The sequence below is a fragment of the Lolium perenne genome, chromosome 4, assembly GCF_019359855.2.
Source record: "Lolium perenne isolate Kyuss_39 chromosome 4, Kyuss_2.0, whole genome shotgun sequence".
Lineage (NCBI taxonomy): Eukaryota > Viridiplantae > Streptophyta > Magnoliopsida > Poales > Poaceae > Lolium > Lolium perenne.
Window position 1 is genome coordinate 200407695 of NC_067247.2, and position 13412 is coordinate 200421106.

The 13412-nt window shown below is 48.1% G+C and overlaps 2 protein-coding genes across 2 annotated transcripts; one reads left to right on the top strand and one right to left on the bottom strand.

Moving 5' to 3' along the window:
• Positions 1–4564: 4564 nt before the first annotated feature.
• LOC127295172 (arginine-specific demethylase JMJ22) lies at positions 4565–7634 on the top strand. The gene is made up of 2 exons (XM_051325072.1): positions 4565–5908; positions 7102–7634. The coding sequence occupies exons 1-2, from the start codon at positions 4608–4610 to the stop codon at positions 7343–7345; spliced, it is 1545 nt and encodes a 514-aa protein (XP_051181032.1). The 5' UTR covers positions 4565–4607; the 3' UTR covers positions 7346–7634.
• A 651-nt stretch (positions 7635–8285) lies between these two features.
• LOC127295171 (prolycopene isomerase, chloroplastic) lies at positions 8286–13076 on the bottom strand. The gene is made up of 13 exons (XM_051325071.2): positions 12504–13076; positions 12217–12423; positions 12032–12131; positions 11734–11816; positions 11566–11622; positions 11336–11488; positions 11182–11260; positions 10766–10914; positions 10497–10631; positions 10272–10385; positions 9194–9304; positions 8974–9082; positions 8286–8789 (listed from the first exon to the last, which is right to left on the bottom strand). The coding sequence occupies exons 1-13, from the start codon at positions 12915–12917 to the stop codon at positions 8716–8718; spliced, it is 1785 nt and encodes a 594-aa protein (XP_051181031.1). The 5' UTR covers positions 12918–13076; the 3' UTR covers positions 8286–8715.
• Between the last annotated feature and the right edge of the window lie 336 nt (positions 13077–13412).

The window sequence follows — 13412 nt, forward strand, 5'->3', positions numbered from 1 at the left end:
CGGGGCTCGTACTGATTATTCCTGGAACCACTGATGTTGCTTATTATCCCCTAACCCCACCCAGCTAATCCCCCGCACCATCGTTTCTGCGTCGAGCTTCACCCCGCTGTAGCGGAAAGAACACCGCCGCCGCTACATCCTAACCCGCAACCAGCTCCGTCACGCCCACGGCCACCTCCTGAACAACGCGCCCCCTACCCTTGAACACCGCCGTCGCCGCTACATCACCGGAGCTCGTCCGCCATTGCCTCCCCCTCAAGCTTCGGAAGAATCGATTTTGGCCGCCGCCAACAGATTGAGCGACCGCCCTCTCTCCACATCGCCTCTTATGGAGATTCGTACCGCTCTAGTAGTAGCGAATCCGTCGGGATCCAGTGGCAGCAGTCGTAGAGGAGGACCGGTGGCAGAGAACCTATCGAGATCTAGGGGCGGCAGCAAATCCCTTCGGTTGGAAGCAAGACACGCCATAATCGCCGCTCAAGAGCTCGTCGGGATCCGCGGTCGTTCCAGCGCGAGCTAGCTTTCCTAGCAGCACAAGCCACCAAGCTGCACTTGCCTCCCGCTTCCTCGCGCGCGTGCGTGCGCTGCACTACCGCAGCGCCTTGGCCCAGACACGATTTTGATTTTGGCTTCTCGTCCACTTTAGCGCACGGAGTCCGCATGGAGAACGAACAGCACCTCGGTGCAGAGGCAGGGCAGCGGCCATGATTCCAGCTCCTCCGCCATCGCACTTCTTCCGCCAACCACGGATTCAACAGGGGACTGTATCGTTAGGGACTTTGGTGCGACCGTGGGAGACCGAATCGGGTTGGGGATCGGACAGAGGAGGTCGACGGTGGCCCGCGCTCTACAGCGGTTGAGATCCTCTGTAGCGGCGCGCTCGAGGTTGACCGTGGTTGAAGTGCCCCTGCCTCTCTCCTAGACCTCCTTGGTGAAGGGGGTGGGTTGGAGCTTGTCAGGGCCTTGCCTAGTCCACTGCTTCAGAGCAGCCGCCACTGTAGGACCGTGGATCTCGTCGGGGAAAGGGGACGGGTTGGAGCTCCCTTCGCGGCCGCACGAAGCAGCTAGGGACGCCCGTCACCACGCCCAACTCCTTCTGACGCCAAGGAGGTCTGGGAGAGCTCGCACAGGTGCTGGATGTGTCGGATTTGGGGGGTGGGGAGAGGGGAGCTTAATCAGATTAACCGTTAAGCACGAGTACAGTAACAGGTGGGAGGAAATAATGAGGTTTGACCAATAGGACACGTGTTGGCTAGGGGAGGGGTGTGCAGCTACCCCCGTGGGTAGCGAGGTTCATCCGTAACGTGCTATCATGCTCAAAGATTCTGGACTGAAGCAAGAGGTCTGCTGGAACTCAAATTGCCTGAGCTTCATCCATATACATGGGTACGAGATATCATCTGCGACCCTATGTTTTCCCGGGGGTCGACCCAGGATTGTGACGGTAATGTGGGCTATTTAGACATCCAAAAATAAGAGCATATCCATTCGCGTCCCCCAAACCGTCCCTCAAACGGCGCCGGATTGAGCGTTTGGGGGACGTGTTTTGTTCGTGCCGCGTTTGGGGGACGTCGCTCCCCAGCCGCGTCCCCAAACGCCGCCCCCCAAAAAATTTTAAAGGGTTTTTGGAAACACAACCATTTATTAAATATAGCATACAAATAAATATGTTTACGGAGATTTTTCAAATTAAAATACAACAAACAATAAAACAACTAAATAAATATAATAAATAGGGCTAGATCAAGGTGCCGCGGCATTTGCTGATAATCCTTTGATCCTCCACATATGCTCAACGAGATCAGCTTGAAGTTGATCGTGAACATTGCTGTCACGAACCTCTGCATGCATGGCGAGAAAATCAGTAAAATCTGCAGGCAACTCATGATCAACCTCCGCAAGAGGGTCCTGACACTCATAGGGACCAACATGTGTCATGGCATGATTCTTGCAGTCATCCTCGATGATCATGTTGTGCATGATCGCACAAGCCTACATCACCTCCCACATTTGATCGTGAGACCAGCTTAGGGAGGGTACCGGACAATTGCAAATTGAGCTTGAAGCACACCAAATGCCCGCTCGACATCCTTCCTGCAAGCCTCCTGTCGCGCAGCAAAGTGGGAATTCTTCTGACCTGATGGAGCCGAGTTTGTTTTGACAAAAGTCGGCCTGTGTTGCTTCATCTGCGAAGTAGTCGTTGTGCAGCATGGTATGCCCCTCCATCCTCTGTCGGGGCTTCGACGTCTTTCTCCCCGGCCTTGATCCTCTGCGGCGCGGCCTCTTCCTCTTCTCTGCCTCGACGTCAAGCATGTCCTGGAGGAACGCGATGATCAGCAAATGCTCCCAGAGGTCGTCGTCGAAAGCTTGCTCTTCCTCCAACACTCGGACAAGCATCTCGTCGTTGCTATTCATGTCTGAAGCAAAATCAATGGTTAAAATTGCGCCGCGGAAGACGAGGCAACGAACAGTGGCCAATTGTGCCTACCTGGCAAGTCGTCGAACACCTTGTGTGCGCGGAGGTGGGGAGGATTTGACGCCGCATTCTGGGACGCGCTAGCGAAGTGGCGGCGGCGAAACATCCGGCGAGAGTGCCAGCCGCGACGACAGTGCCGACTCTCAGAAGAGATCAGCCGTCAAAACGGCCGGCAAATCCAGCGGCGGAGGAGGGGTGGGAGGCGCGGGAGGGAAGGCGTGAACCAACCGTTTATGGAAATAGTCGCCGATAGGTGGGAGCCCGCCTCGCTTTTCGTTGTGTCCGGCGTGCCTAGAGCATCCCCTGTGGGGCGGGGACGGGTTCGGAGCGCCGGACAAAAAAAGGCTCTGAGGGACGCGGCTGGAAACGTTTTTTTATTTAGCGCGCCCCAAATCCCTTTAGGGGACGGTTTGGGGACTCGACCGGAGATGCTCTAATATGGTTCACGACAAAGCCTTGATCCAGATCATTCTATGAAGTTGACGAGAGATACTCTAGCATTACTGGATATTCCGAGCCAGCATGCTAGAATTTTGCCAGGTCATGGATGGATGCCTCCTGATGAGGAGTGTGTGAAGATCAATACTAATGCTGGTATTTCGTTCGATGCACAAAAGGGTGGAGCAGGAGGGATCGCGAGATCATCTTCTGGCTTCATTGGGGCTTGGAGTAAGCCATATCCGGGTATTACATATCCTTTGATTGCTGAGGCTTTAGCTCTTCGAGATGGGGTTATCTTCGCCAAGCTTTGAGGTTTTTCGTGAGTGGAGATGGAAATAGAGTGTTTAGAGGTTGTTAATCTCTAGGACTCTGCGCACAGTTTCTCGCTCAGTAGTAGCACATGTTCTGTTAGAAATAGAAGGGCTAGCCACCTAGCCTCATCGTTTTTTCCTTTTGTTATTCAGCATGTAAAGAGGACAGCCAATGTGTCGGCTCACCTGTGGGCGAAGTTAGGATGCACGCAGGAGAGCGAAGACGTCCTGTTGGATGAACCTCGCACCCAGTTTCCTCACGACCAGCCTCCAAACTGATGGATGCTGGAATAGTTTCGTCTGAACTGAAGTTTTCCCACACAAAAAAAAAGTTGTATACTCGATGTAGTACATTTTTTTTTGAGGGAAAAGAAGTACGTGTTCACAGCTGAAGAAGATTAAACCGCACACACGCACTGAAACAAAGAAAGCAAAATGAAGATCCACCACACAGCTTGTTGTCGACGAACAACGGCACCACCCGAAAGCCGCCGAAGACGAAGACGACAAGCGCACCACCGAGCCGCAGCCAAACGGGGCACGTCCGCAGTGAAGCTGCCTTGAAGAACCGTAGAAAACATCCGGCGACCGCCGGAATCGAGGACGATGAAGGAACATCGGCGGGGAATTTCCCCGAGCCACCGCAGCCACGCCAACGCCACCTCCCGCCGCACCAGGAGCAGAATACGAGGGCGACCACCAACTCCCACAGACCCAATCCAGATGCCTCGGACAAAGCCAGCTCCTGTACAGGACTCTTAGACTCCACGGCGAGGATGGAGCCATCCTTGCCGTCGCGGAGATGGAGCCGAGACAAAAGCTCCACGAACTGGTCGTCATCTCCGGCGCAACCACCAGCTCCACTACCTCCGCAGCGAGACCACCCGCCTCACCAGAACAGGGAAAGGAGGGGGAGACCTTCCTCCGTAGCGCCGACACCACCGCCACCGTCTTCGATTGTGCCGGCCAGAGACACACACCTAGAACCCTAGGACTATATACACGCACGGCCAGATCTGGAGCTCCCCTCCACCTCGCGGCGCCGAAGCGGCCACCAGAGGCGAAGGGGAGACCGAGAACCTTCGAGTCGCCCTCCCCTCTCCCTCGATTTACTGTAGCAGAGGATGGGGATGCAGGTCCACCCTCGATGGAGTACATTTTAGCACGATGATAAAAATGCAGAAAATGTGACCATTCATGACGTGGTATCGAAAACCAGCTGCTCACTAGCAGGCTCGATCACAGCCGTCCATTATTACCTCAACGTGTGTCCGCGCCGTAGGAGTACCCATCTGCGTCACAGAAGGGCTGTTTTCGAAACCTTAACCCCGCTCCCCTCCCCTCCCCTCCCGCCGCCGACGCCGTCCGCCCGAACGAGCATGCCCGGTGCTTTCCACTGCCTCCGCCCCTCCCTCAAGCGCAAGCGCAAACCCAAGCGCCGCGGCAGCAACCACCCCAAGAAGACCAGCGAATCGACGAACCTCGCCGCCGACGATGCCGCCGGAGGCGGAGACGCCTCCTTCGACCTCAAGAGCTCCGCCTCCGCTTCCACCGCTTCTGCCGGCGGTAGAGGAGGAGGAGGTTGCCTCGTCCAGCCGCTCGGGAACCTCCTCCTCGCTGCCGCCCGCCGCGCCAACCTCCGGGACTCTGGTCTCGGCGCGCTTCGCCCGCTCCCTGATGACCTCATCCTCGATGTTCTCGGCCTTCTGCCCGCCCGAGACCTCGGCGCGCTCTCCGCGGCCTCCAAGGCCTTCTATGTCATCTCCTCCCACGACCCGCTCTGGCGGGCCATCGTCCTCGCCGACCTCGGCGGGAACTTCGCGTTTGCCGGCTCCTGGCGCGCCACCTACATCGCCGCCGCCTCCGGCCGCGCTCATTGCCCCCCGCGCGCCCTGGAGATCAAAGGCTTCTACTCGGACTACCTCTTCCAGAGCTGGCTATGCGCCAACATGGAGATGCGGACGGAGTGGCTCGACCGGGACACCATTGACCGCCGCCGCGGCTTATCTCTGGAGAAATTCATCGCTGAATACGAGGAGCCCAATTGGCCGGTGCTGCTTGAGGGATGCCTTGATACCTGGCCGGCGTTGCAAAAATGGACCAGGGAATATTTGCTGCAAGCCTCAGCTGGCAAGGAGTTTGTGGTCGGTCCAGTGAGCATGCCACTCGATAGGTACTTCCTCTATGCTGACAATGTGCAGGAGGAGAGGCCATTGTACCTATTTGATGCAAAGTTTGCTGAGAAGGTTCCAGAGATGGGGAGTGACTACGAAGTGCCGGTGTACTTCCAGGAGGACCTATTCAAGGTGCTCGGGGAGGAGAGGCCGGATCACCGGTGGATTATCATTGGTCCAGCGGGATCAGGGTCATCGTTCCATGTAGATCCTAACTCGACATCGGCGTGGAATGCTGTGATCAAGGGGGCTAAAAAGTGGGTCATGTTCCCACCGGAGGTGCCGCCACCAGGTGTCCACCCAAGTGCCGATGGGGCAGAGGTCACTAGCCCCGTGTCTATCATGGAGTGGTTCATGAACTTCTACGGAGCGTGTAGAACCTGGGAGAAGAGGCCGATTGAGTGTGTATGTCGGGCCGGAGACATTGTATTTGTGCCTAATGGATGGTGGCACTTGGTTATCAATCTCGAAGAGTCCATTGCCATCACTCAGAACTATGTGAGCAGGTTAGATTTCAAATTGCACACGTTTCTTTCTTTTTTATGTTTTTTTCACTTCATGTCCATTGCCTGTTAGGCCGTTACTTGCTAAGCAACCATCACAAGTACAATTACACAAGCTTCTGCAATTGTTGTCCTTCATCTAGGTAGAATGGTTGTACTATTTTGTACCTTTTGTACAAACACACATTCGCAAAAATGTGATCTCCACGCCACTTACACAAATTAAGCGTACCACTATGATTGGCAGGGGTAATGTCAAAAGGCCAAAACGAGTGACAGCTGGGGCAAGTGGGGTCATTATCATAGGTAGAATCATGGTGCTCATCAAATTTCCATGATGTCGTTTGACATCATGATCAGAACGTAGCTTCGGCACTGAAGTGTACACAGCCAGAATTGAAAGAAATTCTAATCTCAATACTACTTCAACTCAAATACAGCGTCCTAGGTTCTAAGCTTCTACGTACATATTTTTTGCTTCAGTGTACTATATGTTTGTTGACTGAAAGCCCTACCCCAACGTGCTTGGAAAAAGGTTTTGGTGTTGTTGTTGTTATTTTTGTTGTTGAATATCATTTCAGCATTGACAGATATAGGTGTTGTTGCCATTGTGTCAGATATGAATTATTATCAATTTAAGAAAAATATTGATCTTCAAAATGAGTTCTCTTTGGTTGAAGAACCTTCCTTCCTATAGTTTATACATGAAACCTTCCTTCTTCACAATGACATAGTAATTTTGATTAAGGTTTAGGCTTTAAACCAAGGAAGATTTAAGCCTAGTCCTGACATTAGCATCAGTATACAGGCTCTGTTTCTGGGGCAGCTACACGATTGAATGAATATCGGATATGAATTATTATCAATTTAACAAAAATATTGATCTTCAAAATGAGTTCTCTTTGGTTGAAGAACCTTCTTTCCTGTAGTTTATACATGAAACATTCTTCACAATGACATAATTTTGATTAAGGTTTAGCTTAAACTAAGGAAGATTAAGCCTAGTCCTGGCATTAGCTCAGTATGCAGGCTCTGTTTCTGAGGCAGCTACACGGTTGAATGAATAAAATGCTTAATTCTTTATCTGGATGATTTCAGCAGAGTGTAACTTATTTTTGTGAGGTAGCGTGCCATTTGCAAGAAAAAAATATAGCTTAACAGAATTGGTTCTCTTTCTTTCCTTGTGAAATGTCCAGGAGGAACCTGTTGAATGTTCTTGACTTTCTCAAGAGACCCAATGCAAGTGAACTGGTGTCAGGAACCAAGGACAGGGTTAACCTGCACGACAAGTTCCGGAACGCAATAGATGCAGCTTACCCTGGGACAATTAGTGAGCTTGAAGTTGAAGCTCAGAAGAAGGCTGCTGCTCGGAAGAAGAAAACCGCATTCTGGGATTCTGCTGTAGACGCCAACACTGGAGGATTCAAGTTCTCTTTCTGATTTTCTTGCAGCAGCTAGGTCTGTGGAGTGTTGACTGAACATTTGATCTCATTCTGTTTACATGAGCAGTCACATTCGATTTTGCTTTAAGAACTTGGGTCCATGGGCCTTTCAGCATGGAGTGAAGCATATTCTTTCCCTTGTATAAGGCTATGATGATCTGTCATGTTTGCAGCATCAAAATTTTGGAAGAGTTCAGTTTGGGTAACATTGGTCCCATCGTTGTTGTAAGGTTGTACCACCATGTACTGTAATTTACATCATATAAATTGATCCTTGATCTTCAAAACTCGAGTTAAAAATTGTTCACATTTTGGCTAGTTGAGTACACTTCTGTACTTGATAGATGTCCATGCATTGGAGATGATGTTACATGGATAGTTGATATCTATGTGAACATCAATTGAATAGTAGCATTTCCGCATTGTAGTGCGGCTAGTGCCCGGAAACCACAAATGGTTCCTGGGCTACATGTAGCCTGATATTTTACAAAATTCGGAAACAACAATTTAAAGTTTCAAAAAACCTGGAGAAATATTCTAGATATAGTCAATGACATTCTACAAATCTGCAAAATCTCAAAGCAAAATACTCAGTATTTTAGGCTACACGAAAATGACAAAATCTGAGAATCTTGGGACATTTGAAAAGTTGCACTGTTCACTATTTCAGATCTACAATTTTGTTAATTTTGCACTGCCCGGAATACAGATTATCTCACACAGTTTTTGGTACAATGATACAACAATGAATCATTGTCTACATCTAGAATTTTTATTTGTATTTTTTGAAGTTTTAAATTGTTGTTTTCGAATTTTCAAAAAATCGGGCTACATGTAGCCCATCCTACATTTTGCCACTCTCGGCTAGTGCCCCCATGACCCGACTTGCACAAGCTTCTATTTGGTCCCAGAACAAAGTGCTATCGTTCACACTGAAATGAAAAATTGACAGAACATCTGCTTTATCTTCAGAAAGTTACAGCGTGACACAGAGATCAGCCTTAGGTTGTTGCAGCGACATATACAACTGTGCGCGGAGTAGGATCACTTTGCCGCACAGAGACAAGTAGACAAATGATCAGATTATCAGATCCCTGGTTCAGTTACAGTTTAAAAACGGTATAGTAATCCAATATTCTCAATCACTTGGACGTTCCAGCCTTTCAGGAAAACATGGCTTGAAACCCAGCTGGGTGTGTACATCAGGCAGCAACAAAAATGGTTCACAAAGGCTGCTGATGGGTTATTGTACGGACGGGTCAACACATCTGTGGTCTGGTCATGCGGTAACCCTGACATCTGTGAGGCTGTGACCATCTTCTTATGTGCAAACTATAAGACCTCTCTAGGTCTTCGTCTCACATTAGTCTATGCGAGTGTTCTAAACCATCTGAGGACACCAAGAAGGCCAGTGTCTAGGATAGGAGACCTTTGTTCAAGATCTGCAAGAAAAGCAAATCAGCCAAAAGATCACATTGTTCCACAGTGGCTGATGGCTATGAGCTAGAAGATGTGTCTACTTCCTGGCAGCTAATTTTTTTTCATGCTAGAAACTCTTCCTTTGATAAAAAAATCATTAAGATAACATCTCCTAAGAGACAGTGAAAACTCGGTTTTGTGCTTTACCTATGTCTGCTGCAACTCGATGAGCACACATTACCCCTGAAAATGCCACAGCAATCACACCTTGCCCAGGAAAACAACTGTCGCCAACGCAGTAAAGGCCATCTATTGACTGTAAATCAGACACTGTAGCTTCAGTTCTACTAATAGTATATCACCGATGACATCACTTAGGTTAACAAAAGAAGATCTTGAAATCTGTATCAAATAATTATTAACTTACAGTAGTATTGAAAGGCATTGCCAGCAATCCCTTGGGTTTATCGCGTGGCATGGGTCCATATGTACCATCATTTCGGGCAAGAAATCTCCGGTGAGTTTTTGGTGATCCTACCTGGCCAAACCAAATAGTAATCGTATGTTGTATTAGAAAACATACTAGTACAGTACTACAAATCAAAACACGCCTACTGAAGTTCACAGCATAGCATCAAAGGAATGTACATTTGGCCCATGAAAGCCCCCCTAATTCAATGTATTTACCTCGTTGATAATGCATGGTGGTCTATCATGCACAATACAATCTGTTGCACAAACACTGAGAAATTGGTCAACACCCAAAACCTGACTATTTGTTATTCCCTCCGTTCACTATGATAAGATGTTTTATATATTTCAATGTGGAGTAGATACGGTCGGAAATGAGCGAACCTGCCCACTGAAACATGTCTAGATACATGCATTCCCAAAAAAAAAACTACTCCCTCCGATTCATATTACTTGTCGCTGGTATGGATTTATCTAGAACTAAAATGTGTCTAGATACATCCATATTAGAGACAATTAATACGAATCGGAGGGAGTAAAACATCTTATAATAGTGAACGGAGGGAGTACTTGATATTGTTTATATGATTTGAAAAAATTCAAGAACTTATTTAAGAGCTTTGTGTGTAGGGGTGGGTTGACCCACGACCCATTTTATTTAACTGATGCCCAAAAACTTATTCCTGTTGGTGTATGTATCAAACACTCTTCACTAGAGGTAATTATAGTGATTGAGGTTCTCGACTAACCTAGAAATATTACCTCATACTAGGTAAACTAGGTAAATTGGTTAGTCAAGAAAATGTGATAAATTCACGAGATGAGATGTTCTGCTGATCTCCCGATATCATCTCAAGTACTGCATCATCAATAGGCTAGTCATATTTTTGCAACTAACTACTACATACTTACTCATGCACCCTTGTCAATTTGAGGAATGCTCGCCAGCACTTTCAAATTCAAATATGAAGTAGTAAAATTTAAATAACTGAAAATATCAAGAATCCCAACATGGAAGGACTGTAAGATGATACCTCCTTGAGGACTATTGAGTCTTGAAGACCAGGAAACAACTTCTTTTCAAGTCTTTGTATGATCTCATTTGCCACAAGCTCCTTTTTCTGCTCATAATCCTTCCTAGGCAGACTCTATCAAAGAAAGTAAAGCAGTAGTATGAGCATCAACCAATACTTACATTCATACAAAAGGCAGTTTGTCATATTTTCCAATAGAAATTATATTTTAGAGCACTGACATACCTCCCAATCTTCTATGCCTGCAGTCGTAAATATATGAAGTATGTGATGTCCTTCTGGTGCCAAGGATGGATCAAGAACTGTAGGGATACTTAAAAATATGCTTCCATAAGGCTTCTCCAAGTTAGACCAGTCATCCTGCCAGTTGCCCTCACAATTAAACTCATTACAGATTAAACTGTTCATATGAAATTCACCACTAATGTGATAGTGCTTCTAGCCCTCAATGGTGGCATACCCAGTAACCCAGTAGCATAAAACCTAGTGCTTACCTCCAGTACAAAATGGTGGCAGTCAGTACCAGCAGGTAATACTGACGCTTTGACACCCAGATGAATGGATAGAAAAGATGGCGCCTTAACATAATTCTTCTGAAAGTTCTTCTCCTCTTCTGGAAGCTCTTCAACTTTAACGAGTTTCCCTGTAAGTTGACGTATTTGTTACTCCTGAAGGATGAAACTTAGTCCATACTTAAGTAAGTCTCATGAAACAGTTCACATTGACAGAATAATATCAGTAATTACTAATTAAGTTACCAACACAAGTGTCACACTTGTGAATTTTTATAACATGAGAAGCAAAAGTACGGCAAAGTTGAAGCAGATGAAGGGCATTGTAACAAGTAAACATGAGAGAGATACTCTTGCTAGATTGAAAGTGTCATTGAAACATATATGTGCAGAATTACCAAATGTGTCCCATCTTGTGGCATTTGATATCACTGTTTTAGCAAAGAATTCCTTCCCATTTGATAACTTGACTCCAACCTGCAGTAATAAAATGTTCAGCTGAGAAGCCAAAAACTAAACTCCATATATTTGAAATCAGTAAGACGAACTCACAGCTTTTCCCTTTTCAAGAATAACATTGGTCACATTCGCCTTGTAACGTATTTCACTGCCTTTTTCAACAAGGCCATTTGCCAAGGCGACAGCAATACCACCCACACCGCCGACTGGATAATTAATTCCTCCATAGTGCCTATCGCACAAGACCTGTCAGGTTGACTTTGAGATAAGTGAAGGTTGAATGAATTTGAAACAAAGGTCTGACAGATTAACATCGAACTTACCATGCTGGCATTGATCATGGGTGTTTTCAAGGCATTAACTGTGCTCACAATAAAACACTACAAACACCATATGTTAGTTTGATTATTCAATCAGCAAAACTTGAATGAAAATGTATGTGAGTGGAAAAAAAAAATGAACAAGTGAGTAAACTCACAAATATCTCACACCTCAGCATCGATGAAGGATAGCAGCTGCTGATCTTTTATGAACTTGCGAGCAATATCCCCAGCATTCTGTGGCAGATAATATGCTGCTTCACAGGAAAAAAATATGACTTTTTTGTATCAAACATTATATATGATGGCAAGCTTATCCTCTCACAGCACAGCAAATCACTTTTCTATTTCTTTTGAGATTACAGTTATTTCAACTTAAGTTAACTAATTGTTCTAAATAATTACTCTGTAGAAAAAAATAGGAGCAGAACTTTTTAATTTAAGAATTGTAAGGATGCAGTTTTCATACCGAGAGTCAAGCACTCGAGAGGCTTCTTAAAAAATTGGCCGAAAAGGTATAGAGGTTCCTCGAGGGACTTTAGTTCCAAAGAATTTAACGAATTGAAGATCTGTTGATATGAGACATAGCTGTAAGTTGTGAGGTTTGCACAGCACAAAGGTATGAGATACAGGTAGAGAATATAAAGACAGTACCTTCCAACATATGCCATAGAATTTGAGGATTCCTTGTTTTTCATGAGGGAATTTGCTAACCAGCTCTTTGACGAAGTCGTTATACTCCCTATGCACAAGAACGGAAAGATGACCAGGTAGATGGAAATGAACCGTAGAAGGGTCTGCTATGACCTCCATCTTGCATCCAACTGCTTCTAGTGCTCGCGTTATCAAATTTAAATTTCCCTAGATAACAGCACATGTCATATTTCTTACCAAATTTAAGTTGAGTAGGAAGTGGAACGGCGTTGCTCTGTGTCGCTCACCTTTTCGGAGAATCCGAACATGACGGAGGAGCCGACGTCGAAGGTGAATCCGTCTCGGCGGTAGTAGCCGGAGCTGCCCCCCGGGATGATGTACTTCTCGAGCACCAGCACCCGCGCCCCTTTGGCCGCCAGCTGCGTGGCCGCCACCATCCCGCCGATCCCCGACCCGACGACAATCGCGTCGTATCGTCCCCCTTCATCGCTCCCCTCCGTCACAACCGCGGCCGCTTGCTTATCCGACACCACCGCCAGTCTGCATCCGCGGCGGGGTTGACTACCGAGAGCGCGGAGGCGAGAGGTGTGCGGTGCGGCGGAGGCGGAGGCAGAGGCGGGGAGGAGCGAGGCGGAGGCAGAGGCGGGGAGGAGCGGGGCGTGGAGGGTCCTCGCGACGAGGGGCGAGAGGAGGAGCGGCATGGAGGCGAGGCGTTGCAGCAGATGCGAGCTCGGGGTAGTTATAGTGGAGGGGGGAAGTCTCGTCGCCGGCTGAGGAATCTGGCGGGGAGGGCGGAGTGTGGATTCCCCGGCGGGAGGAGACGAAAAAGGCGAGTGGCGGTTAGCGGAGGGAAGGGGATGAGGGATGGACTCAGCTTCAGTAACGTTGTGTCCATATCTGAGCCATCCATTGCTGGTCCAACGGACTGAGGCGACCGAAGGCAAAAATCCATCCAGACTTGAGCAACATGGGACGCGGGCGAGGAGTTCTTCGCGGGATCCAGTCATCCAGACTTCAGCAACATCAAAGCCACGGACCGCTCCACGACGGTGGAGTGGCATCGTGGAGGGAGAGGTGAGCAGAACTGTGTCCGAGAGGAGAGGATCGAAGGAGGGCTCGCCGCCACTGCCACGCTGTGTCTGATGTTCGATCCGCCGCTCCTCGCCGACCAAGCCGCCGCCAGCCACGCACTCCCA